This window comes from Phyllostomus discolor, chromosome 12 (assembly GCF_004126475.2).
Source record: "Phyllostomus discolor isolate MPI-MPIP mPhyDis1 chromosome 12, mPhyDis1.pri.v3, whole genome shotgun sequence".
Lineage (NCBI taxonomy): Eukaryota > Metazoa > Chordata > Mammalia > Chiroptera > Phyllostomidae > Phyllostomus > Phyllostomus discolor.
The window spans coordinates 53,465,753-53,493,300 of NC_040914.2; the positions used below are offsets into that span (position 1 = coordinate 53,465,753).

The following is a 27,548-nucleotide window of genomic DNA, read 5'->3' on the forward strand; positions in this document are numbered from 1 at the left end:
ATGAAATGACCACCCGTGACGCTCCGCCTCGGCCGGGACCCCGTGAGCAGGAACCGCCGTCCAAAGGGCCGCAGCCTCCCACAGACGCCTGCTGCTACGGTAGATGGGAGGGAGGAGGGGGCACAGACACAGACTCGGTGTAGGAAAAGCTACATCTGGTTGTGAGCCTAGAAAGTAAGCATGTCTTCAAGTCCTGCACCCCTTGGTCAGCTCCGTCCAACATCGGCAGGGGCGTGAGGTGTGGGGAGGGCCTCCTGAGAGTTGCACCACCCCAACAGGGCAGCCCCGATGCCTCGGTCTGCCTCCCCAGACGATCTGAGGTTCGCTGTGGGGACGCCCTGTCACAGCATGGGCACACTCGCAGGGACGGGGAAGCGGAGGAGCAGCAGGTGCCTGCCCGGTCTTACCTACGCGTCTCGTTCGTGACAGTGGCCCGACGCGCCTGTCCTGACAGTCAGGAGCGATTAGCACAGAGGAGTCCTGAAAAGGAGGAAGGATCGCAGGGCCACAGTCGTGGGTGAAGGGAAGTCACCGCCTGCCAGCGGCCGGCAGGATGGCGCTGCACGGGAGGGGAAAGGGGCGGGCTGGCCGAGATCCAGGGGCCCCTCTGCCCACGTAGCTCCTCTGCCTGCCAGCGTCTCAGTGTCAACACATCCCGCGCGTGTGCCTCCCTCCGTCTCACACCCGAGGGGGCGGAAACAACTGACGCAGGCACCCGGGGGGAGGGGGGAGGGGGGACGGGGGAGAGCCGCCCGGGCCGTTCTCCTGAGGCAGGGCGGCGGCCTAGGGTCTCCTTGAAGCCCATGGCCACCTCTGCCCTGGAGGCCTCCATACCTGCCCCTTCCATCCCTTCCTCCCGCTGCGAAACACAGAGGTGGGGCAGCACCTCTAGGACCTGGCTGCCCCCAGCCTCGGAGCTGCTCCCGGTGGGGTGGGGTGGGGTGGGAAGAGAGCGGGGAAACGGGGAGCAGGAGAAAAGAGAAGAAGAGGAAAGGACTAGGGCAGTACTGTAAGCTAAAAATAGCTTCCGTAGTTGGAAGCCACAACTATGAAGGCATCACCCAGAGAGGACCCTGACAGGGTTCCGAGTGCGGTCAGAGCACGCAGGTGTGCTGAGCTGGTTTTCAGCGTCAGAGACCCCGGGCCGCCAAAAGTAGCCCCGTTCCCATCCCTACGGGCGCTTCTGGTTCCCGGCTCTGAGGAAACGGGGCCTGCGTGCGCTTCTCTGAGGTTTAGGGTCTGAAACGGGATTAGCTAAGGGGAGGAGACGGACTCAGTTTTGCAGGGGTAAGGACGCGCTTCACGCGGAATGACGAGTGTTACGTGACACCCCTGCAGATGCAGTTTTTAATCCGAGTCACGCAACATCCAGAACCGGTTAGTCCCCGGGGAGTGCGCCAGGCCAGCTCCCGGGGCCGCCCTCTCCCGCCGGGTCTCCACAGCGCAGTGTGGCCAAACCGCGTGTTCATCTAGAACGGGATGTTTAAAGTAACATCTGCCCGAGAGTGGCCCTTGCTTCCCCGTGCTGTTGGAAAAGGAAAACACAAACAAACCGAAAAACCCAAGAAAACAACGTAAGCCAAACCCGGTGCAAGCCCGAGGTCCCACCTCCCCCGGGCATTTTCAGTGGAGCTTCTGCCGACCCCCGACCCCCACGTCCGTGTTGAGAAAGGCAGAGGGACGGGTCTGGGCATCTGCACCGGAGTGGAGAAAGGAACCAGACGCAGGTCGTGCCCCAGGCGGACGCCGGCACGTTGTCTAGACGAGGTTAAAAACGCCCCGGTGTGCACAGGGGACAGGCACACGGTTCTCGGAGGGAGGCGATGCCTGCAGGCAGACGTGCCACCCAGTCCCCTCCCGGGGAGGGGCTCCCTGCGGCGAGGGCACGGGAGCTAGGGGGCCTCGAGGAAGGTGTTGGTTCGGAAGATGGAGGAGACGATCTTGCCGGTGGCGTTGATGGTGCCTTCGCTGTCTGAGCTGGACTCGGAGTCGCTGCTCCCCGAGTAGGCGCCCAGGCCCGGGAGGATGCCGATACAGACGGCGGCGGAGGGGCAGTGGATGGAGGGACTGCTCAGGGACGTGCTTCCGAGAGACACGCAGGACAGGGCCTCTGCAGAGAAGGGGGGAGGACTGTCACTTCACCACCCTCTTCTGAAGTCGATGGCCCACTTTCCCCGTGCCGGGTGCCGGGCGCCGTGCCGAGGGCTTCCGGCTGGGAGGCTCGGAGCAGCCCTGCACGGGCAGCAGCCCGTCACCCCACCACCTTACAGCCGTGTCCCTCTTCTACACGCGAGGAAACGGAATCCCAGTCGGAGAGCATTTTAAGACCGTGCAGAATGTCACCGAGCAGGCTGAGGCTCTTTTGCCCCAGGACACCCAGTTACGCTGCCACCTTCGTTCGTGACAGAAAGCCTCAGTCCAGAAAACACAGGACCTAAAGGTTAAGGGGAAGTCAAGAGCTCTACTCCCTCCCTTCCTTCTACCTGTTTCCAGCCTCACTTAACCGCTACAGCCTGCCGTGCAAGTGTTGTCCCCCCTCTGACCGACGAGCGAGGTCAAATGACCTGCTAGGGTCAAAGGCCACTTAGAGTAGAAAATGGTAAACTGAATCTGAATCAAAAAATAATGCACTAAATTGACTCCTGATCCCATATGATCCCCGGTCAGGGCACGTGCCTGAGTTGCAGGCTAGTCCTGGGCAAGTGCGAGAGATGTTTCTCTCCCTCTTTCCCCTTTTCTTCCCCCGTCTGAGAATAAACGAACACAATCTTTCTTAAAAACTAAGGGAGGGACAGTTCCACATGGCTCTGAAACCAAGGGCACCCCTGCATTGACAGCCAGGAGGGCGGTGGAGGACCGGGCAGTCCTCTAAGCCCAGGTCTGCTGCAGGCAAGGGCGCCCTCCTCAGCCTCCCCCGGGCACACGGCGCGGGGCCGGCACCGAGGGGCTGTGTGAGTGAGAACTCGGGGCAGGGCGGCGCAGACACTCTACTGAGTTTTGTGGCCAATGGCGAAAGTTATTTTGGGCGAGGTGGGGAGAGAGGTGTATGAAAATTGTGGACAAACATCAAACTGTTTGCCGTTTATTACTTGAACATTCTCTGTATTACTGAGTCACATACACAGTGACACTTTCAGTATTCTGTTAGAAAAATGTGGTTGTTTAAAAAAAAAACCACCTGGTATCTTAGAAGGGGTATGAGTCAGTGACTTAGAACAATAATTTATGTGAAGCTGCTCAGTGAGACACGACATTTTATTAAGTATTTCAATGGCAAATTTCTTAGACAGAAAGGAGGATCGAGTTCAGGGTGCCTGTGGGGGCCTACACTGGCCTACGGGAAGGACGGCAATCAGCCACAGACACGCAACCAAAAACCCGGACCTCTGGGGCGTCAGCAGAGCTCAAGCCAGAAGACCGAATCTCCCAGCTGTCCAGGCGGGTTCAAGGAGGAAGAGACTGCGAGTCTGACAAATCCCATTCCCAACGCAGCCAACTGTCCAGAGAGAACAAAGCGGTGCCCTCTGATCCCACCCATTTGGTGACGTTTCCTGCCAACTGCTGCATTTGCGGGACCACATTGTCATGCCAAATGAACGCTGAAAATTACTAACAGAGAACGTTCTGGGGACTCACGCAGATGCGTGACTTGCGAGTAGATGGGGCCAACTCATGCCTTCCCTGTCTCTGCCCACAGTGCAGGCCCCGAGCCTCCAGCCGGGAGGCCTGAATCCCCTCCCCTGGGGCCGCAGAGCTGTCTGCTGGGGGACCAGAGGGGCAAATCCTCCTACTGCCGAGGATGAGACTTTGAAGCCACGCCCAGGAGATGTTCTTCCCGTGTGGCCCTAGTTCCTAACGAGAGGACATTCCTCGCTCAGTTTCTGTTGCAAGAATGTAAGGAGGGGAAAGAAGAGGAGATTTACAATGCCAAAAGAGACCGCTGTGAAACACGTGTCTGCCTCAATGTAAAGACCCCACACCAGTTTTCCTTCCCGCTGACTCACGCACATAGTTCCCACCTGGGAAGAAGCACCAGCTGCAGAGCTCCCGAGTCACAGGTTGGGATGATCAAGGTGAAGTGGCATATATGCGTGCGTACACAAACACACAGTAAATGCTTATTCTGTGCAAGCAGTTTAGCGGGTTTCCCACATACCACAAAGACATCACTGAAATGGAATTCCTGGAGTGCTGACGGGAACGGAAACTGGGGGTAACGTCTCTGCAGGGCGATTTGGCAACACCTACCTGAATTACAAATGTGCATCTTTCTGACCCGATGATTCCAAATATTTAACCCGATATATACTTGTGAATGTAACAGCGATGCGTGTGCAGGGTTACTTAATACAACACCATGAAAGAGAAAGAACGGAAACGATCTAAACACTCATCAGTGAAAAACAGGGTAAACGTGCTACGGTACAACCACATCATGGCACACTGCAGCCCTAAGGAGGGATGAAGAGGCTCTTCTCACGCAGATACGCAACGGCCCCCCGAGTGCAGTAAGGGAGCTAAGCAGTGGACGAAAGAGCAGGCTGGTGACAACAATGACGACGAGAGGAAGTACACAAACACAAGACACGAAGTATTCCTGCCAAAACACCAACGTGACTCAATCACGCGCGAGACCTAACTCCCACGTCACAGGAAGCACAGGATGTAAAGGAGCGCCGTGGGGATGCAGTCAGCAAGACCTGGAGCTCGAGAAACTCCACGGGACAAGGACGCAGCTTCCTCACAAACAAAGTACAAATGAAACAAAAACTAAACTAAAAAAAGAGGACCTCTGAGTTAAACGAGACTTAAAAGACATGCTGTGTCGTGTTAAGATGCCATAAGATGGCAGCATTCCCAAACTGATCTGTGGATCTGAGCAATCCCTGTCCCCAGCTGCCTTGGTTACGGAAACTGACAAGTGGATCCCAAAATTCATATGGAAATGCAGGGGACCTGGAAAAGGGACAGAGCTGGAGGGCTCACACTTCCAAAGCTGTAGTGACCCAGACCGTGGTGACGGCAGTAAGGACAGCCACACATAAATCAGTGGAAGGGAGAGAGTCCAGAAACAAGCTCATGTTTGGTCACTGACTTTCAACAGAAGCGCCGCGACAATTCGGTGGGGGCAGAACAGTCTTTTCAACAGGTGGTGCTGGGCCAACTGGACATTTGCACAGAATGAAAGTGGACCCCTTCCTCACACACATATAAACATTAACTCAAGCCCTGGCTCGTGTGGCTCAAAGGGCTGAGCACCAGTCTGCGACCCAGAGGGTCGCCAGTCCCTCTGGGGACTGGGCTGTAGTCCGGGCACATGCCTGGGTTGCAGGCCAGGTCCCCAGTAGGGGGCATGCAAGAGGCAACCACACTTTGATGTTTCCCTCCCTCTCTTTCTCCCTCCTTCCCCTTCTGTCTAAAAATAAGTAAATAACATCTTAAAAAAAAGTAATTATGGATGAAACAATTTCATGTTGAGGATTTGCCTCAGAATACCACAGTGGGGAGGCATAAACAAGATTGGATACATGTTATAAATTGTAGAAGCTATGTGATGGAGTTCATTATACTATCATTTAAACATCTGAATGTTTTAAGTTATCTGTAATATATTTTTTAAAAAGAATGTGTTTGTAATTGCTTGTATCCACAGAGAACAGCTCTGGACGGATACATGAGAAATGTACGACACTGTTCCCTCTGGGAAGGAGAACTGGATGGAAGAGGGTACACAGGTGGAAGGGTTTATACAGGGAGACCCTTCACTGAATGTCCTTTTTAAAAGCGGATTCTACAGCAAAAAGGCGTCAGCAACAGCTGACCATTACTGGTGCTCAGTAGATGCATATTTTAAAATATCTTTTTTTTTAGAGAGAGAGAGAGAGAGAAATGTAAGCCCTGTTTTATAGACGACCCGCTGAGCTCAGCCCTGACGGTCGATCCCGCAGGGAGGCAGGGGCAGAACTGAACGCACTCCTGAATTTCTCATTCTTGCTCCAGCCCCCAGGACCCAGCTCGCCTTCACTCAGAACTCTGCCACTTACACGGTGCCAGACTGGGTCACACAAAAGCACCCACCAAACAAAGTGTACTCCTGGAAACTGTATTAAGACTGGGCTCAATCCAACCCAACCAGCAGCGCGAGCCAGGCATTCTACCTCTTTCTGGTAGCCAGCGGGGTGAAATCAAGAAACTCGACATTTGGGGAAAACAGAGAAAAGTCCTTTGTCAGAGGCGGTGATGTGACAAGGGCCCTGGCTCTGGCAGTGCTCCCAGGGAGCACATTGTCATCGTCAGCACCACGGGGTTCCCAAAGTAAGACCGTGCAGGGCAGCGGACGTGCCCCTGGATGCGAATCCTGCTGGGTGCAAAGCCCTTCGGGAAATCAAGTTTAGGTAGGCTTGTTAGAAACACACGCACTCACTCATAGGTGCAGCGCCTTCCGGTCTTCTACTGTGGCCACGCGCATTGTAAGTAAAGAATGAAATGAAGGCCGCCACCCACCTGGATTCTTGTCATCTGGGTCAGGGTCCGATTTCAGTCTTTTTACACCGTTGCCACTCTCTGAGCTGTAACAAAAAACACGGTGATGTGAGCTAAATCCAATCCTGGGATCCAAGCCTTGAGAATCAGGAGCTCCAATAACCACTTACATGGATCTTGGGCAGCCGTGCAGAACAGAAATAATCTGAAATAAAACGTCTTCACTGCAAAGTCTCCTTCTAGCTGTATCATCAGGTATAAAGACGATTTAAACCCCTGGGCAGTTCAGGAGGTAAACCATTATATCCTCAACCGTTACCTAAACTTTTGATTCTTTGTTGTCCTATCATTCATCTTGGTTAAAACCATGGACGGATTTCGAGAATATCTGGTCATGATCATCAATGACAAAAATCTGGTTATTAAAGATCGAAGGACACGTCTTTAGCGACAGGCTAGAGATTCTGAGTCTATCCAAAACACCTTCACCGAGGAACATCTATGCCCCGACTGGTGAGGCTAGGCGGGCTGGGTGGTGCCGCGCCAAGTGGAAGGCTGCCCGTCTGGCCCCCGTCAGGGCTTGGACCCAGAGTGTGAGTTTGGCTCCCCGTCGAGGTGTGTGCGAGAGGCAACCGACTGACATTTCTCTCCCTTCCCCTCCCTCTAAAAAGAAATAAAGTCCTTTTAAAATTACAAAAATAACTAAATGAAAGAACGACTAAACAATGCACTTCAATGAGGAAGGGAATAATCCCAGAAGGAAAGGATGGTGGGGGGGGGGAGGGGGGTGCAACCCTGACAAATACGAATATAAATCTAAACAAATGTTGTCTCTATAAAAAAAATAACATCTAATTTGTGGTGTTAAACATGACCATGCCGAAGCGGTAAGCAGCAGTAGCACGTAAGAAAGGAAGAAGGTGATTGTAGCTAAAAGTCCTAAGGTCAGTGTATAATTTTGTAGGGAAGTAAGGTAGCTATTTACTTTAGGTTCTGCTAAGTATGCCTGGTCAGTTGTAAGGTTGGCCATCAAAAGAACAGAAATAGAATACTTAAATCCAAACTAGCAAAAGAAAACAAATGAATAAAATATTTTTAATCTTAATTTTTCTAAAAAGAAAGAATGCAAGAAAAAACTGTTTTAAAACAAATAACATTAAGATAGTGAAAATTGTATAAAAAATCCTAATAAATCCTATCTACCAGTAAAAAGAGATCAACAGACTAAATTTTTTAATTCTTGTATTATTTATTATTGCATTATTTTTTGTATGAACAACAGTACACCTACCTTGTTTAAGTATATTTTGATTATGCTATTATAGTTGTGCCATTTTCCCCTCTGCTCTGCATACCCCCTCCCACTCACATTCCCCCTCTTTAGTTTAAGTCCATGGGTTGTAAACACAAGTTCTTTGGCTTCTGCAGTTCCTATACTATTCTTAACCTCCTCCTGTCTATTTCCTACCTACCATTTATGCTACTGATTCTCTGTACCTTTTCTTCCTCTCTCCCCATCCACTCCCCCGCTGCTAACCCTCCATGTGATCTCCATTTCAGTGGTTCTGTTCCTGTTCTAGTTGTTTGCTTAGTTTGTTTTTGTTTTAGGTTCGGTTGTTAATTGTGAGTTTGCTGTCATTTTACTGTTCATATTTCTTATCTTCTTTTTCTTAGATAAGTCCCTTTAACATTTCATATAATAAGGGCTGGGTGATGATGAACTCCTTTAACTTGACTTTATCTGGGAAGCACTTTATCTGTCCTTCCATTCTCAACAATAGCTTTGCTGGATAGAGCAATCTTGGATGTAGATACTTGCCTTTCATGACTTGGAATACTTCTTTCCAGTCCCTTCTTGCCTGCAAGGTTTCTTTTGAGAAATCAGCTGACAGTCTCATGGGCATTCCTTTGTAGGTAACTGTCTCTGCTCTTGCTGCTTTTAAGATTCTCTCCTTATCTTTAACTTGGCTGATGTAATTATGATGTGCCTTGGTGTGTTCCTCCTTAGTCCATCTTCTTTGGGACTCTCTGAGCTTCCTGGACTTCCTGGAAGTCTATTTCCTTTGCCAGATTGGGGAAGTTCTCCTTCATTATTTGTTCAAATAAATTTTCAACTTCTTGTTCTTCCTCTTCTCCTTCTGGCACCCCTATGATTCAGATGTTGGAATGTTTAAAGCTGTCCTGGAGGTTCCTAAGCCTCTCCTCATTTTTTAAAATTCTTTTCTTCATTCTGTTCTGGTTCAATGTTTCTTTCTTCCTTCTGGTCCAAACCATTGATTTGAGTCCCAGTTTCCTTCCTGTCACTGTTCCCTGTACATTTTCCTTTATTTCACTTTTCACAGCTTTCATTTTTTCCTCTAATTCGTGACCATACTCAACCAATTCTGTGAGCATCCTGATTACCAGTGTTTTGAACTGTGCATCTATAGGTTGGCTATCTCTTCTTGCTTAGTTGTATTTTTTCCGGAGCTTTGATCTGTTCTTTCATTTGGGCCATTTTGTTTGTTGGCGCACCTGTTACGTATGAGGGGCGGAACCTTAGGTGTTCACCTGGGTGGGGCAACCCATGTCGCTGGGTTGTGACGCTGTACGTGGGGCAGGGTCAAAGAGGGAACAAAGGTGCTCGCTCCGCTCTCTTCCGGGTTTCGATCACTTCCCCCGCTCCCCACCAGCAAAGTGGGCCCTTCTGGTGCTGATCCCAGGTGCGTGGGCCTGCGTACGTTCTAGGACCCTGCGGGCCTCTCCAACAAGCTCTCCTGTGAGGCTGGGAGTTTCTCCCGCTGCCACCATAGCACCCACAGGTGTTTTTGGTCAGAGGTTTGAGGCTTTGGTTCCGGCGCTGGGGCCCAGGGTTGCGGGTCCGTCTCGCTCCCCAGTTGTTCCTCCCGGTTTATCCGCACGTGAGTGTGGGACGGCCTGGTCCTCCAGCTGCCGCCCTGCCTGTCCTGTCGTCCAGCCGCAGCCTTACTGAGAGTCCTCTCCCTCCAGCTGCCCGTCTGCGCCCCTCCTACTGGTCTGGGTGAGTGTTTTTTCTTTAACTCCTTGGTTGTCGGACATCCACACAGGTCGATTTTCTGTCAGTTCTGGTTGTTTTCATTTTTAAATTTGTTGTTGGCCTGCTTTTGGTTGTGCAAGGAGGCACAGTGTGTGTCTACCTATGCCTCCACCTTGGCTGAAAATCCTGTCTAAATTTTCAATCAGATACTTATGATGTGTATCTAAAAAAATGAGACAATTACAGATAGAGCAACCATCAGAAAAAAAATACTAACAAATTAGCTAATGTACTTGAAATGAGATGAAATGGATGAATTCCCAGAAAATTTAACCAAATATAATTGACTCAAAATTGACTTAAACACTTCTATAATCACAAATTTTAAAAGGCGGGATCAAAATGATTTTACACAGGAGTTCTTCCAAATTTTCATGAAAGAGAACTCTCCTATATTACACAAACTCCTCCGGAGAACAGGAAAAGAACACCCCCTAATCATTTTATGAAAATAGTTTTAATCTTCATGTCAAAATCAGATAAAACTGGGGAGTGAGTTGGGGAATACAGGCCAGCCTCACTCAAGAATATATATTCAACAACATTCAACAACCGATACAAAATATTAGTAGAACAAGCCAGTGGAGTTAAGAAAAATCATGAGATATCACTGCCAAGCTGGGTTTCTCACAGGAATGCAACATTAGACAAAAAAACCAAACAAACCCTATACATTTAATTGTTCACTGTTAACAGAGTAAAGCAAAAAAAATATTTTCAATTCAAAAGCAGAAAAAATTAGACAAAATTTGAAGTCCATGACTACAAAAAACAAAAACAAAAACAAAACACCTCTTATCAAACTAGGAACTGAACTTCTTTAACTTGCCAAAGGGTATCTGAAAACAGCAAGCGATACAAGTTCATCTTAGTGTGAAAAACTTACTAACATTATGTTTAAAATTAGAGCTAAAACAAGAATGTGCAGATTTGTTTCTATCTAACATTTCACTTGTAATTCTAGCTAGCGAGGTAAGATAAGAAAAAGGAATTAAAAGATATAAGGAAGAGAATAAAGTTGTCACTATTCAAGGATGGTAACTCTCTGCGTAGCAATCTCAAAAGAATCTGCTGATAAATTATTATAGTTAATAAAAGTTACTAAAGAGTTATTATTAAAGTTAGTAAGAACTAGTGGCTGGATGTAAGTACTCCATCGACTGTGTTTTTACACACCAGCAACAAAAATATACATAAATAATTAGGAATAAATTTAATAAAAAATGTGCACAACTTTTTGGAAAAATAACCATTAAGACTTTAGAGAATGACATTAAAGCAAACCAATAAATGGATGCATGCCATGGACAGGAAGACGCAAATCCGTAACGATCTGTTCTCTCCATACATTTAACAAGCAATTTAATAACATTTCAGTAAAATCCCAATAGAGATTTTTAAAGAACTTAAATCTAAAATTTATATGGAAGAACAAAGTGGCCAAAAATAGAAATGACACCTCTGGGAAGAATGTAAGGGGACTCACCCTACCAGACATCAAGGTTTACTAAAAGCTACAATAATCAGAGAATGATACTGGTCCAGCAGATCCAAGGACAAGGGAAAAAAAAAAAAGAACCCTCCAACAACCCAAGTATGTATGGAACCTTGTGACACAAATACGTATGGGAACTTGTTCTAAGACAGAGATGACATTAAAGGTTAACGGAGGAAAAAAGGCTGTATTTAGTAAATGCTGCTAGAAAGTGTGCTTTTTGTTTGAAGAAAAAATTGAAATGGGATCCCTACCTCATGCCCTTCACAAAAATCCATTAGAGGAAGATTAAAGACTCACATGTGAAAGATAAAACTCTAAAACTTTTAGAAGAAAAACCCTCGAATGACCTCAGGGTAGGAAGAAATTTCTTGAACAAAATATAAAATGCTCTAACCACAAAAGAAAATGTTGATACAGCTGACCACCTCCAGATGGTACAAACTCCCAGTTATAAAATAAGTAAGTCTTGAGGATGCAATATACAATATGGTGACTACAGTTCATTATACTGTATTGAAAGTCTGAAAGTTGCTAAGGGAGTAGATCTTAGAAGGTGTCATCACAGAAAAAAAAAATTTTGTAACTGCGTGTGGTGACGGATGTTAACCAGACTTGATTATAGACTCCCTGACCTCCCTCCAAACTTACTGCGCCAGAACTAGCGGGAGGCCTAGAAGCCACACTGACAAACTCCCAGGTGATTTTGATAAACCCAGGCTGGACACAGGAGGAACTCCTGCCCAGGTGACTAATTCATCACCTTGCAAAAACAGTAAGTGTAGTTTCAAAACTTAAAGAGGTTACATGCACACCACCCAGTAAGCTAATACAGGATCTCTCTGAAAGGTATCACACCCCTTGTGCGGGCAGCAAGACGCCGTGGAGGTACCTAACTGCCCACCTAGAGAGCCCTTTGTGGGCGCAGTCCTGAAAGCTTAGGCAGCCGGCCTTCCTCAGGCTGCTGATTCCCCTCCCTCCTGCCGCTCTAGCACGAGGACATTTTCACATGTAAACAGTGTTCCCGGGAGCGTCTGCAGCAGGTGGGTGGTGTGCCAAACCACAAGGCTGCATCAGCACGCTCCCTCCCTTCAAACACGTGGCTGGCTGACAATACACCATATTGATTTTCCTAATAGACTGCACTTACGAGCTGGACATCATTTTGTCCACGGTTTGGTGGTCAAATTGAAATGGCCAGACTTAACCACGTCGGTGCCAGTTCAGGATTGGAAAGGGAAGAGCAAACATAACAAAGGATTCACCAAAATCTCCGACCACTGCTGCCACCCCGACGTCAGTCAAGCAGAGCCCAGGCAGGTCTGCGGCCCTGTCACAGCTGCCACGTTCTTACAGGCCACAGCGCCTTTGCAGCAGCTGCCCCGCCCCCTCCCGTCTGTCTGCCCGGCAGAGCCCTGGTCATTCCCCGCCCCCCCCCCTTCCTACTCACTGCCTTCCCTCACTTCCCCAGCGGAGGCACCCACCCACCCTCCAGGCAGGGGTGCTTCCTCCTCCCTGGTCTGTGTTCGTCTGCAGCCTACACAAGCACTTTCCTAGAACTCGCTACCTCGTTCGCTGGAAACATAAATGCTCAGATATCGAACCCCTGCTCCTATTATTTCGTGACCTTGGATGAAGGCGTGCTCAATCCCTCAAATTCTCCATCCCCTCATCTGATAACAGTTCTTTGTCTCTCACTGACTTGTTGAGAGGAATAAATGAGATCATGTGCAAAAGGCACTTCACAACACAATGCCTGGCGCACAGCGGGTGCCCAGTGAAGAGCAGCTATTATCATGCTGAACGAGGAGTCAGGCAGAGAGCTGGGTCCAGGGCTCCAGGCAATACCACATTTGGCAGGGGAGAGCAAACCCCAGGGAGACTTGCGCTTAGGTAACGTTGCTCTGGCTACCGTTACAAGCGGCATTTCAGAGCACCTGGTCAGAAGGAGGGTTAAGCAGCGCAACTGCCCACTGACCTCTTGTGCTTCACGGCTCCTGCCAACAGCTTTGCCTGGGAGAACTTGTTCTTGGTTTCTATGGGTTTCGCGGCCACTTTCTTCTCCGCTTCCTTCTTGTTTTCTGGAGAAATTCCAACTTTGTGGAGATTACTGTGAGTTACAGGTTAAGGGCTAAACTAATCAAAAAGAAAAGCTGTGGCAGAACAATGATAAACCGAGAGCAGGCACACAAATGTAATCCACGAGCACTCCGGTTCTGCCATGTAACGCTTAGCCTGCTGATTAAAAAAAAAAAAAAAAAAGGCCCTCCCCTCTTTATTCTGCCAGCCAAATCCAGCTGATTCAAGAGAAACGAAACACAGGAAGGTGGCAAATCAAGCACAAAATAATACAGACAAGCACACTTCCTCCCTCTAATTTTCCATGAATCTGACTACGGCCTTAAAGCCTGCTATTACCAAACACACAGTCAATACCACGCTCCTTAGGAAACGCACAGATCTTAAGGAATGTAAATGCAACAGAAAAAAATACAGCTTCCCTGAAGACGTTTGCTCCCCACCTTCAGGGTAAAATCAAGTTTTGCCGAATGTCCTATGACTATTAACGGCATTCCACCTTAGGGTGAAAACTCACTCCGGCTCTGCTGGAGCAAGGCAACGTCAAAACCACTCAAGGCTCATTAACACATAATCAGCGTGCCCACCACTGTCACCACCGCACACTCCTGGCTCAAGCTCACTGGACTCGGACCTCCGGAGGCCCAGGAGCCAGTTTCAAATACTCTGTCCCAGAGATTTTAACGAGAAACCCCTGTGCGTATTCAGCACAGGAACCAAAGAGTTGTTTTCGAATCATAACCAATTCACTTGTTACATCACTTTTTTTTGTGCCTAATTCAACCTCTGCTTCCAAGGTTTGTCACTTCCTTTTGTTCTCCCCCCCCCCAACTCCTCCCCACCTTCCCTTTCATTCTCTCTCCACCCATTATGCAATGGACGAGTTTTCCAACGGGGAGCTGTGCCTTATTCAAGATGTGGTAGCGTCCGTCTGGGACAAGAGCGACACCTAGTGCCCAAGGAATCGAGAGGCACGCATTATCAACCTCAAGGGGTGGGGTGCACTGTCTAAGCTGTTTGTTTATGTGCCCTAAAGCAGTGGAGGAAACTGGGGACCAGAAATAAGGCAAGTCCCGTCTGACCGCTCTTCAGGCACCATCTCTGTTCCCAGGAACACCAGTCACCTTGAACACTCGCGGTGGCTGACGGGGACTCTGTCTAATGCTCAGTACGGCTGAGTTTCATTGATTTAACGTTTTTAGGGTCACATGGAAACAGATATTATGTTAACGCTAAATGTTCATTGTTTAAAGACTAAAAATGAAGGAAAGAGATTTTATCTGCCTAGTACAGAATGCCCAAAACTGAGTAGGCTGTGATTTTTACCTCCAACTCTGTCATGAAGGGATAGAAACTCAAAGAAAACTCTTAATATTAAATATTAAAAAATAAAACAAATAGGAAACAATTAACACAACAAAAGTATGCATGTATTTATAATACCAAGACACATAAAAACCAAAACTTAATTTTGTATTCTTTCAAAGTGAAGAAAAATGTCCCACCTTTTCTTCTGGGGGAGAGAGGAAGATGAGAGGAAGCTGGTTAATTATGTTATTTTTGATCCATACCCAAAGCATATTTTTCTCTTTAAGTCCCTCTCCCCTAAAATGCTTCAAATACCACACACACACACACACACACACACACCTCAAAACTCTCAGGGCATTAATTAAAAGGCACTCATTTTTCTGAAATTGGTTTTTAACATACATAATATGCTAAATACTGGTTCACCTGAAGGAAAAAAACGTTCTGTTGTTTATATGGCACAAACCATGGCTTACTTGTAGTCACAAGCACCACAGTACAAAATGTATCCCATTATAATAATCAGTGAGAGCCAATAACCAGCTCCTGGTTCAGAGCTTTCACAAACGAACTTCAATTCCTCTCTCAACACGTCTCTGGCTACACGCACCCTTGGGATTAGAGCATTTTACATCAGCGAGCTGCAAGGCTGGCTTTTCTTCAGTTTTTCTAAACAGTCCGAACTTTCCAAGTTTCCAGTGAAAGCCAGTGCCCCTGGGGCCTCTTCGGTGTGGCCGTGAGGTCACCAGGACAGGAAAGCTCCTTTGGCCTCCTCGCTCCCGCACTGTTCACTCTTCCCTCTGACCTGGAAACCCACACACCTCGCACACCCACGCCACGGCCAACACTGCTCTCTGGATGCTGCGTCGGGAGGCAATGTCTTATTTGCCAGCCTACCAAATTAAGCACATAAAACAAGACAATTCAAGTGAGGATTGTAATTACTCTATTTCCTTAGAGGAAAAAGCCTGGTGCCTGAAACAATGCAATGCGTGTATCTGCCCTCCCTGGAGACACCAATGTATACTGTTATTCGGGGGTCAGCAGAGGGGGGCAGGCTTCAGAGCAGTCGGTCTCAGTCCTGCAGCTGGGACGGGGGTGTAACTTTCCATCAGCTCCTGCCTTGACACTACACCAGAAAGCCACTAGGAGAACTGGGACTGAAGCCAGGTCTTTCGCTGCCAGTTAAGAGAGGTTCTGTGGCACCATGCCACCACCTTATTCCAATCACCACCGCCTTGACTTAAACCGAATCCCTATGAATCTTTGCACACTTTTCCCCATGTAACTCCTTAATGGAACCTACTGTACACTCCCTGCAAAAAGAAAAAAAAAACAAACAAACAACTAACACACACACACAGTGTCACATCAGTCTTGGAAGAGAAGCCTGTTCAAACACACTAGTCAAGTTATTCAACATATAAACTTGAAATGTTCAAAGGAGATTTGTCATAGGGGGAAACATGCTAGGGGGGCTCCACTGCCCTCTGCTATGCATCATTCATGACTTTACCCACGTGTGTACCGAGAAACTACCACACGCCACGCGCTGGGAAATCAGCGGTGACCAGGCCCGTGTTCTTGCGGAGCTGACGTCACATTCCAGCAGGAAAGAGGCAAACCAACTGGGACTTTCGAGTAGTGGCAAGCGCTCTTAAAAACGGCATCACAGACGGTGATGGCAGGGGTGCAGTTTTCCGTGGGTGCTTAGGGAAAGTCTGTATGAGGAAGGGAGACAGGACCCGAGACCCAAGTGCCGTGAAAGGCCGCCCTGTGAAGCCTGAGGGCCGAGCACTCTTGGCCGAGGAGAGTGCAGCCCGGCGAGAGGGAAACACAAAAAAGGCCAGTGGCTGCGGGACAGTGACCACGAGGAGGAGTAAGTTCAGGTGCAGTGGGGAGGTGGGCTGGCCTGAGTAATGCAGAGCCCCCCACAGGGCCTGGTAAAAAATGTAGACTTAATTCCAAATGCAACAGAAGGCCACTGGTGTTTCAAAGAGGGAAGTGACAAGATCCCATGCATGTTTTCAAAAGTTCCCTTCGACTGTGTCTGGAGAAGGGTTTGCTGGGGGCAAGAGCAGAAGCAGAGACTAAGCAGATGGCCGCAGAAGTGCAGAGAGGAGTCTGTGACTGCTGCAATGGCAGTACAGACCGGTCTGGAGTACATTGTGGAGGTCAGTTCGGAGCCAGGCACCGGAGGTGTAAGGAGCTCCATCACTGAGACCGGAAAGGCCAGAGAGAGAAGAGGTGTGGGGAGGGGGTGCGGCGCGATGAGCATGGGGCAGAGCAGTGAGGCACGGAATTTTGATTTAGTCAAGTCACCTTTGGGATGCCTATTAGGACACTCAAGCGGATATTAAAAAGGCAATACGGAGCCACAGCAAAGTCATCTTTGCTGCTTTCTCTGCCCTTCTACGGGGACAGACCTAGCTGTACCTGTAGGGAAGGTTGCTAAGGACACACGAGAGCTGTGAAATGTTTTCTTTCAGAACTCAGAAGGCAGTTCCCCCCTGGATGAGGTACACCGCATAGCCCCCGTGTCAGAGTCTAATCCCGCAAGGCAGGAGCACCCTGGGACTGGCTATGAGGGTTTAGGCCTTCAGTTAATCCTAAAGGCTCTGGACTGTTGATTGCAACAGATTCTTACATGCAGCGGAACTCCGTAAACCACTGCCAGCTAGCTATTTAGGGTCATGGAAACACCCCCTTGAAGGGGCACTTGAGATCACCAGGTAGGCCTGTGTCCATTCTGTATACAGCAACTACAACCACAGATGTTGGTGGGAAAACTGACAGACACCTCAGGGACTTCTTTCAAAATACAAAGGATATTCTGTATTCCTTCAGTTCTTTCAGCTCTTCTTCCCTTCGCTGCTTTTCTATTAATTCCTGCTGCCGAGAAACCTCATCAAGGAAGTTGGTCTCGTCTTCATCCAAGCCTCTCACCATGTTTTCTGAGGAAATAATTAAACAAGGAACACTGAGCAGGCTGAAGGGAAAATACAGTCAGATAAAATCTTTCCTTCTCCTTTTTCTAAACAGGCAGGTCCTTCAGGGGATTAGAAGAAGGAATTTGTAAACACCGTGGCTTCTGATTGGATAACACGGCATAAAATCAAGGCATTTCTCCCATTACTAGATATTAGCATAGAATTAAAATGGGTGTCTTGAGCTCTAAACAAAAATGTTCAATGTGGTCTAAAAGGCAGAAGTTTGTCTCTTTTCCAGCAAATAAGCATTTAGAGACTAAACAGTCAAGATGATTCCATGGCTATTTAGAAGAACGTGCGTCAAGAAGGCCCTGCGGACACCCGCGGGCGCCGTGGTGTCCGAAGCTTACTGAATTTGAACTGCTCCTCGTACTCCTGCTGCTTCCTGTCTTTCTGCTCCTGCAGCCTCTCGTACAGGGACCGCGGGTCGTAAACCTCCTCTGGACATTCTGAAAGGAAGAGAAAAGGGGAGACAGAAAGGGGCATGGGGGGAATACACCCTTTATAACTCTCTTATTATTTTGGAATCACAGAGGACTTTAAAGATCAAGTTAAGCCCCTGCGTGATCTGAGGGCAAGGATAACACAAGAACTGCACGAAGTCCACAGCCTCCCTTTGGACCTCAGAGCCAAATGTCAATGCCAACAGGGCCCATGGCCTGAGGCAGTTCACTGGATGAGGGGCCAGCCCAAACCGGGCCTAGCAGCAGCATCCTCAGTAGCTGAGGTCCTGCACCCACATGTCTAGACAGAACAGACCAGCAGAACCGCTGGAAGACGGTGCGGTGCAGCTCAAAGGACAGGCGCAGGAGCGCCCTGGCTGTGCTCCCGGCGCCGGGGACTAGCTCCGGCTCCCTCGCCCTGTGAGCCTCCACCCCAAAGAGAGGACACTGCTTTGCAGGGCTGCTGTGAGGACAGCCTGCGTACCTTCTGGATCTTCAGGTTTTCGAACTTTCTCCCACTCTTCTTGCCTCCGTTTGCGCCGCTCATCTAGTTCTGCCTCGGTCACGAATCTCTTTTTGATGACAAGGTTACCATCATCCCCTCCATCCATAGTGGAACAATCAGTCTGTGGAAAACAGACAGAGTACTTCAAGTGAGAATTGCAATTAAAATCCTAAAGAGAAACAAGAAGATTCAGCTCTGTCTCACCCAGCAATGGACTACCTCAAAATTCCCTTTGACCTTGCATTGAAGGAACCCAAGCAGTTCCATTCATAGGTCACTGACACAAGCACATGATGACATTGCCTCAACGTTTGAAGCAGTTTCCTTACCGCCATGTCACCCACAAAGTCAGCTAGGGGATGTGGAATGATTCTCATTACACACTGTTCCACAGCACACCTTACGTTGCAAATATTCATTCCTCTGTCCTCTAGTCTAGACAGATTGGCCTCCTGGACACATTCTTCCCAGTTCACACCCTCATTTATTTCTGTAACACCTGGCATTGTTCCTTCTTGAAATTCCTGTTTCAGGGACATCACACGACCTCGACTCACCTGTTCTTGTTTCCAAGTAGGTTCAGAATGAAGAAGCTCAGGCATTTAGGGAGCTTCTCAGGGAGCCTTAGAAGACCAAGTCTGGTCTGTACAGCAGGAAAGTGATAGGCCAAGAGGCGCGCAAACCATGAATGGGGAACCCAGATCCCTCAGATTCAGTGCATTCTGCCCTATACTCAACTGCCTCCTTCTTCACCTCTTTCCTGACCCCCCTCCCTGTAACTTCCATACCTGTGCCACTTAAGGCTCTGTCCCAGCCCGTCTCCCTTCTCACTCCCACAATGCCTCAACTACTTTATGTGCATCCCGAGGCAGGAGACTCCCAAATCCCAGTATGCGTATGAACCTCTGTCTGACCCTCTCTTCTGAAAGGCGGGGGAAAGGAAATGAAGGCAGAGGACTGTGCACTGCTCCTTTTAAACAGAACTTCTCTGCTTTTCTTTGCTGGTGTCTTCCCTTGTGAAGAACTGTTACGTGCTATTCACAGCATTACATGCTCCCAAGGAAGCACATATTCTGCCCCACTGGCACATCCTGTCAGTGTCCCTCTCAAGACGATCCCCAATAACCAAAACAAGAACTCTCTACTGGTAGCACAAAAACAAAGTAGCAACCATTTACTGAGCGCTACCATGTTCTGAATACCTGTTATTTATACCACCTCATTGACACTCAGCTGACCCTATAGAGGAAGACACCGAGGCCCAGAGAAGTTAGGTCACCTGTCTAAGGTGATGAAGGTGGTGAATGGCAGAGCTGAGAATCAAAGCCAGGCCCAACATCAAAAATCCCTACCTCCTTCCCCACAGCCCTCCCCAGGCACCACGGATCCTGCCTGAAGCGCACGTGTTAAAATCAGCTCTCCCCCTGCATCAAACTGCAGTGCTGAGAATGTCCTTGCAAAGTGTCTATTTAATAAAGATGAAAGAGCTGAGAAAATAAATCCAAACACTCAGAACAGGAGGAGAGTCTCAGCCTAAGTTCTACTGTTGCTGAAGTTCAGTGTAACAATAAGAGAATTTTAAAATTCCCTAGAAAGAAGACCAAGTCAACCGACAGAACCTGCCGCTCCCACCGAGGCCTACTGATTGGACTCTTCCGATTCGGCATCGCTCAGTGTCTCCCCCCAGACACCCGTTACAGAAGCAGAACCGTTCGGTCTCTGTGCGCATGCCAAACATCCAATTTCTGCAGAAGGACTGCTTGTAAAACAGGAGCCAGCAATTTCTTAAATGTCCCTGGCAGAGGCGATGTCAGCTACGTAGGTCTCTAAATGGATGGGAGACACGCTGGACGCTCAAGTTCCCCCTTCCTTACCCTCCGCTAGCTGTAGCTCTCCTTCCTCACCCTGTGTCGGCAGTGTGGTTTCTCCCCCTCACCCTTATTTCCTAGTAACAACTCAGAGTGGATGAGTCCTTATGCTCCACCAGGTATCTGGGGATTTTCATCCAGAACCTACGCTCATTCACCTTAACAAAACTCCCTGAAACTCGGGGACAAAGCCTTTAGGATATCTGTAGCCAAGAGCATCAATCTGAAATGGAAACTTGAACGCGGTGACTTTCAACTGGCGTGCAGCGGCAGGCACACCGGTGTGCCGCAGAGTTTTTCGTTTTGTGGACAATACCTGATCCACTGAGCCACCGTGGTCAGGCCTGAGCCGCAGAATTTTTAAAACATGCAATACTTGACTGTTTAATTAGGGGCACTGACCTCTTTTCCCTTAGGTTGTCAAATAAAAAAATGACAACAGTCAACACAAAAATAACTGACCAGTGTGAATGAATCATAAGTATACCTATTTTTGTGTGTGAGATCAGCAAAAAATATATTTTTTGATGTGCTGCAGCATTTCAGCAATTAGTTTATTGTGTGCTATGAGATTAAAAGGTTGAAAATCACTGCTCTAGAGAAATAAGGATCTTCCCAAGATTTCTCACTCACCTTTGAAAAAAGGCAAATTGATGGAATTCGAAGAACTTCCTACTCTCTTTTGCATCAATCTTTTCCCCATAAGTGTTAGAATTCAACTTTCACCCAAAGAGTTAAATCTATGCTGCCCATCTGTCACACACGGGGACAAAATCAGGAATCACAGTTGGTCCATGAAAATAAGGCAGAAGCTCATTAAAAAAAGGGAACGTAAAGACAATGGCTTTACAGTCTGACAGACGCTTTGCTACTCCTCAGCCCTCAGTGGGCTGGTTTCCTGAAAACACAGCCAGTCAAAACTAATGAATATTTATAGAAGTTTGCTCTTTACACCTAATATTATCAGCCTGACGTTGTCTTGATGCCAAAATAAAGCTAATTATAATAAACGTGTGAGTTTAAGAGAGACAAGACTACATGCAGACGGCTGTATCCATCTCTCTTCTCACTTGCACTTCCTCTGTAGGTCCACATTCCCTGGCGCATCAACTGTGGTTCCCCCCTTGCCTTCAGTGGCTCCCTGGCCAATTAACTCGGTCATCTGCTGTGTTTGGAGAAGTCACAGACAGGGAATATTCTTTCTCCACAAATATGCAGGCCTTTTCAGAATTCAAAATGTCACTGTCAATAAATACTGCCAAGAAGTACGGTTAACTTCACACCTTTCACTACAACCCAATATAACTCCACTAAATACACTGCAAGTACCTTCCGTTGCAGTCTTCTCACCAAGAGGGAGTACAGGTGATGATAAAGAGCAGAGAAGACTCTAAAATCAAGAGACTGGAGTTCGAAACCTGATCCGGCCACCTACCAGCTGTGGGCCCTGGGCAAGTCACTTAACTCCTCTGAGCCTTGGTTCCCTCACCTGTAACTGCACTCGCCAGTGGACTAAAACAGCACTGCACGACGTAAATCTCTGGTGAGGATAAACACGGTAATTCGTGTAAAGCACTTCACACCGTGTTTGACACACACTTCAAAATGCTCTGAAAGGTCTGCATTGCCACGAAGCACTGCGCTCAGCAAGCTCTGGACAGGCTGTGTGAGAGAGAGAAATACTGCCTGCACTCAGGCAGTGGGGGAGACATAAATAAACCAGGGACACACACAATCATGGCACCTGAAGTGGGAAAGGGACACACCAAACCGAGAGGCGTTAGAAGAATGTACGCGTATAAATAATTGGGTGGGTCTGTGTTTTCCCTTTAGTGCGGTTCTCTAGTGTACCGTTTACTTTACTAGTTCAATTTAAACAACTCAGCACTGCGCTGAACGGTGACTGTGTCCAGCACTGTGCAAATCCTATGGTGTGCATAAAGGAAATAAACTTTTAAGAGGTAGCGCTCCTGAACTAGCTAAATCCAGACACCACTGTAGACAACGAGTCCCCCAGGGGAAGAGCGCTGGTAAGCGGCAGTAGTGAAGGCCGTGAACACGGACTGACCCGGTGTCCCAGCCGAACACCCGTGCCCCTTTCTCCCCTTCCTCTCATCCCACCGGTCACCCGGTCCTGCTGTTCCCACCGCACCGTGACCTCTTTTTAATCCACCTGCTCTCCTTTCTTCTTCCTTCTTTTTTTTTTTTTAAGAGAAGAGTCCTTTCCTGTCTCATCTCTCCTTTTCAGGGCTGCCTGCTGCATGGACCACTACAGTAGCGCCCCATCAGTGTCCCTGCTTCTGGTGCAGCCCCCACCACAGCCATCTATTTACGCCTCCACTACAGCACTCATCCTTCCGTTCTGCCATTTACGACGGTTCCAACAGCTCCTTGCATCCACGGTGCTTATTCACCCAGTGGCTGACATACATTAGGCATGTAATAGGTACTCATTGAATAAACCAACCATAAAGAGGATTGGAGGACTTGAAGCAGGGAGGAGTGGTCTCACATAAATATTCCTAGGCATTGTTTGATCTAAGTTACAGCCAATGGTAGACATTAAATAAGTACTTGCTGAGTCTTCTATGCCCCATGGGAAAGTCTACTCAAGCACCATACAATTTGTACAGTAGGAAACACAAGACCAAAAATTAAATCGCTTTATTACATAATTGATGTCTTCTTTAGGACTAACTCTCACTACTCTCCTTTAATTTCAACTAACTAAAAAATGCTCTCTAAACTCATTAATAGGAATTTACAACACAAAGCATTTTTCTTTGAAGAGTCCAATATTCATTCTCTGTTTATTCTGCAATAGAGAGGTGATGAGCACCTACAACTCATTTACCTCCTTCTGGAAATGGCAGAAAAATGAGAAGTTAATTAAAGTGTTTATTTCTAATTCCTACTGCCTAGCCAAATTTTCACAAGTCTCTTATTGCTCTCTTTGTTTGCTATAATTCAAAACAAAACATAAATAAACAACTAGGGTCCTGGGAATCTAACTATGAAGATTCATGTAGGAATACTTACTTTGTCCTCATTGTATTTAATTTTAGAAAGAATGCTATCAACTTTTCTTTACTCGTGTAACTTTTTTCTTCAAGGCGACCCGAGTTAAATTATCAAACTAGACATTACATTATTTTTAAAAGAATGATTTAAGTTCTCCAAATAGGGAATTCACGGAAACCCGAAACCGTATCAAAATCCTTTTGTCCAAACTTAAAAGTTTCAAACTGATACAAATAAAGAACACAGTTTTCACATTTGCGAGACAGCCAAAAAAACAAAGTTCTTAAATTTCAAGCCAAAGTAACTGTAATACAGGGCTCTCCTGTGTTTGGACTGGAGACTGTGGGGTTTCATTTCCAGGTTGCTGGGGCGGGAACAGGCCTGGTGTGTCACACAGCATGCGACACAAGTTTAAAGATACCCAGTTCACACCTCTGCCTCCAAAATAACTGCTGTGGCTGCAATGAGAAATTATTCCACCTAGCTAGCGCCATGATACAAGCCAATGAGATCTGGTTTCCTACGGAATTAAATTTTGTGACGGCAGACTACTTAACGTTGTACAGCACTGACCACCGCTTCTTCCCAACGCTGACCTCAGACAGACTGAAGTGTAAGAACACACCAGGAAACTCTGTGTCAGTGTGATCTAAGGCTTCTAATCTTCGGGCAGCAAAAGCAACAGGCCCATACGCTTTCCCTTTGTCACTAGATATAGTTAAGTGCTGCTCTTTCTACATTTTTACCCTGATGTTCCAGTCACATGGGATTTCAAAAGACAGGACAGCAACTAAGAGGAATGTTCCATCTGGCAAACTCAACTGTATTCCAAATAAAGACTGCTTTCTGGCCAGAAGGCTCTTCCACCAGCTACAGTCATTTAGATCAAGCCAATTTTCCCTACATTATAAACTTAGCAGAATGACTAACACTGTTAGCATTTATTACTAGACAAAGTAATCCTCAATCTTCTAACAATGAGGCTTATTTAACATACCCCAGTACCAAGGAGAACTAAAAGAACCTAAAAATGCAGGTACGGCATACCAATTTAATTCAGATTTAAAATGTTTATATGAAAAACAATTGGTAGTAACCTTCTGGTTGTCTAGGCAGCTAAAAAACTCATGCAATAAAAAGTTGTGGGTTTTTTAAAAAATCTATATATGCATTTATCTTCCTATGAGAACTGAGTCTTATTATATGTGCATTTTGCCTTGAATTCATCTATACGCACTGGAAGAGAAAGAGAACTTAAATACTGGTTCCCTTAGCCCATCCTCAGTTCCCCAGTTCATGCGGGCCTGTCAGAGAATAAACACTCCCCTCACTATGTACGACTCTAATATTAGCTGTAGTTGTCACATATTGGGGCTCCTAAATGCAAACCAACTACTTCATCCACGGCTCACAGGAAGAAAAACAGCATCTGTTCCAAAGCAGGAGGAAATCCTGGCCACGTGGGAATTTTGCTGCACCAGAATTCCTACATCCAACGTGGTGCTTCCCGAAGAGATTTTTGATGGTAGCCTTGATTATTTTGCCATCTGGGCTGGCTATGGCAACTAACCCACACTAAATCATACGCTGTATACAATGCCTTTTTCAGACCTTATTTTCTGAAAAATAAATAAAGGCTTGGCATTACACAAGCATACAGAAGGCCAACTAACTCATTCAGTTGTGTTTTTGAAGTAAATCTTTACAAAGGGGCATATTACACTCAAGGCACTGGGCCTGGCACTACCCTGGCACTCTGCCATCTAATACGTGAGGGAGCTGTGTTCAGTAAGAGATGAGGTCGGCATGTGAGCGCGTCAGAAAAGTGGAGTAAGATTAAATGTTGTAAGAGAATAGAAGCTAAGGAGTTCAGAAAAGGAAAACTAAAAAAAGCATCAGAGAAGCTTAATTTTAATAGCAGCCACGACACTGCCATGAAAAGCGGTGTAAGTTTTAGTCATACAGAGAAAAACAATCTTTAACTCAGGATTGACTGGAATCACAAATTTCACGTTCCAAAATCAAAATGAAAGGAAGGGTACCATCATTTACAGAAATAGTGGGTGAGGTTATTGAGACCAACCCTATACTTCTATAATAAAATTAGTAACAATAAATAACTGGAGGAAATTTTAAAAATAATACTTAAACAGAAAAGCTAACAAGACAGTTCTGAGAACCATCCCTGACCAGGGACAGGACCTGCAGCTTGCCATAGCAGGACGGCGCTCCAAGCGCCTGAGCTACCCCACTGGGGCTGTTCAGAGAAACAAACACCAAGCCTCAAAGTTTATAGCAGCGAACAAAGAAGCTGTACAAGCAGTATAGCACATTGGAAAAGAACCAAACAGGACTTCACGAACTAAAAAGATGCAGTAACCGAATTTAAGACTTCAATGGATGAGTTTAATAACACATTAGAAATAGGTTAGAGAATTAACAAAGCAGAAATTCTCCAGAATGGAGGATGACCAAAGAGAACAGAGGGAAAAGGCCTGTGTTAAACCAGCGAAGAAGGAAGATAAAAACAATGGGGCAGAAGCAATATATGGATAAGCAAAGACTGAGGCTTTTACCAAACTAATCACAGACACTAAACCACAAACTCAACAACTCGAACGAACATCAAATAAATCTGACAAAAACAAATCTGTAGTTGGATATGTCATAGCAAAAGTGAAGAAAACCAAATATAAAGACCAAACAATCAAGCATCCTCTAGTACAAAGTGAAACAGATCACATTCAGGAATGAAACAGGTTCCAAAGGTGCGCCACAGTGAGCACCCTGAAACTGTTTAATTCAGCTCACAAAGGCGTAATTCCACTACGGTTGAGCCTATGGCGGAACCAGGCATTCACATTACTTCATTGACCAGATACGTGGTTTTTAGTTTCTGAAGCAGTAACTTGACTTGAACCCAACATCAACATTCTTAGAAGGTCAAAGGAAAGACTGCTGGCCAGGCACATGGTCTGGAGGCAAGTCTTCCCTTCCGAGAACTGCAAAGAATGTGTCTGCTGGCACGTAAGGCACCAAGGCTTCAGATGAGGACCATTGGGAGACCCTTCCAAAGTGTTAACAGCTCATCCTCAAGCTCTATTTGAAAGACTATAAAAGATTATTGACCTTAGTTCAATTGTTGGATCAAAGAGGAATCTACACAATGATTCCTTGTCAAGAGTTCAGAAGCCATTTTATAGGGTCTCTCTTCACACATCAGTAAACCAAATATCTGAAGAATTGACAAATCTTACCTCGCAGCTGGTACCCACGAGGTCATGGGGAATTCTGACCCCCCCCAGGCCGACGCCTGGTTTCCTGGGTCCCACTCCACACCTACTCAGTCAGACTATCCGGGGATGGGGTCCGAGAATCTGCATTTTAAAGGGGCCGCAGAAGATCGTGTTTTCTACGAGTTAAGAACCACTGCTAAGTCCGAACAGGTATCCTCCTTTTCCCCCCCGTGCGGACGTTGGCATTCACAGGGGCCACCAACTCTCCAACAAGGTTCTTCAACTCTCGGTCTTTGTTTCCCAAGTTTTCCGCAAAACGAGTACGCTACGGCAATGGGTACATGGTACAGAATGAAATGTGCTTTCCATCTTACACTTACTTACGTGCTGTGATTCAACCATTTCCAACCAGGCATCCCCACATCTCCTGGGTAGCCTGGAGCCGTCCCAAGACCTCTGGAATTGGAGCCCGCTCCTTGCCAGGAGCCTCGGTGGCCCCACCTAGCAGAAGAGGTGTAGGGAAGCCGGCAAGAAGCCTGAAGTCCTCATTCTGCTGGAAAGAGTCTTGGTAGCCTCCCCGATTCAACCCGAGGGCCAACCCGTGGGCTCCCTCGGCGGCCCCCCACCTCAGGCTGGGCCCGGCAAGCCTAAGGCCCCGGGGACTTGGGACTAAGAACACTGGGCGAGTACACGGACTGAGAACAGGCCTGGCCTTCAACCTCAAGTCAGACGCAGCCCCCCACCTCCTCAGCGAAGAAGCTGGAGTCCAGGTTTCACCGCCTACCCACGGAAGGCCCAGGCCACACTCACCTACCGACGCGCGGGAGGCGAGACACCCTCTCTTCGGTAGCGCCCACCCCGAACCGCTACCGCAAATGCCGCTCGATCTTTAGGAAAAAAGGAAGAATAAGAAAACAGTCTTTGCGTTTGTATTCCTTTTGACCCTTCAGGGCTTCCTGTTCCTCACCGCCACAACAAAGGTCCGCCCCGCTTCCGGTGGCGTAACCCAATCCGCACCTCTGTTTCCCCCAGGAGTCCGATGGAAATCCGGTGCCCAGAAAG

At 47.4% G+C, this 27,548-nt stretch overlaps 1 protein-coding gene across 5 annotated transcripts; it reads right to left on the bottom strand.

Moving 5' to 3' along the window:
- Window positions 1-1,314: 1,314 nt before the first annotated feature.
- PSME3IP1 (proteasome activator subunit 3 interacting protein 1) lies at window positions 1,315-27,477 on the bottom strand. Of its 5 annotated transcripts, none has more exons than XM_036011877.1 (7): window positions 27,301-27,477; window positions 18,341-18,482; window positions 17,764-17,862; window positions 17,256-17,377; window positions 13,012-13,145; window positions 6,505-6,569; window positions 1,315-2,110 (listed from the first exon to the last, which is right to left on the bottom strand). In XM_036011877.1, exons 2-7 carry the CDS (start codon window positions 18,465-18,467, stop codon window positions 1,893-1,895), a joined length of 765 nt encoding a protein of 254 aa, XP_035867770.1. In that variant the 5' UTR covers window positions 18,468-18,482; window positions 27,301-27,477; the 3' UTR covers window positions 1,315-1,892. The 5 variants fall into 5 exon arrangements, with proteins under 5 accessions (XP_035867770.1, XP_028357583.1, XP_035867768.1 ...); XM_028501782.2 differs by having other exon boundaries at window positions 27,297-27,476; XM_036011875.1 differs by lacking the exon at window positions 27,301-27,477 and adding an exon at window positions 26,871-26,987.
- Window positions 27,478-27,548: the final 71 nt, after the last annotated feature.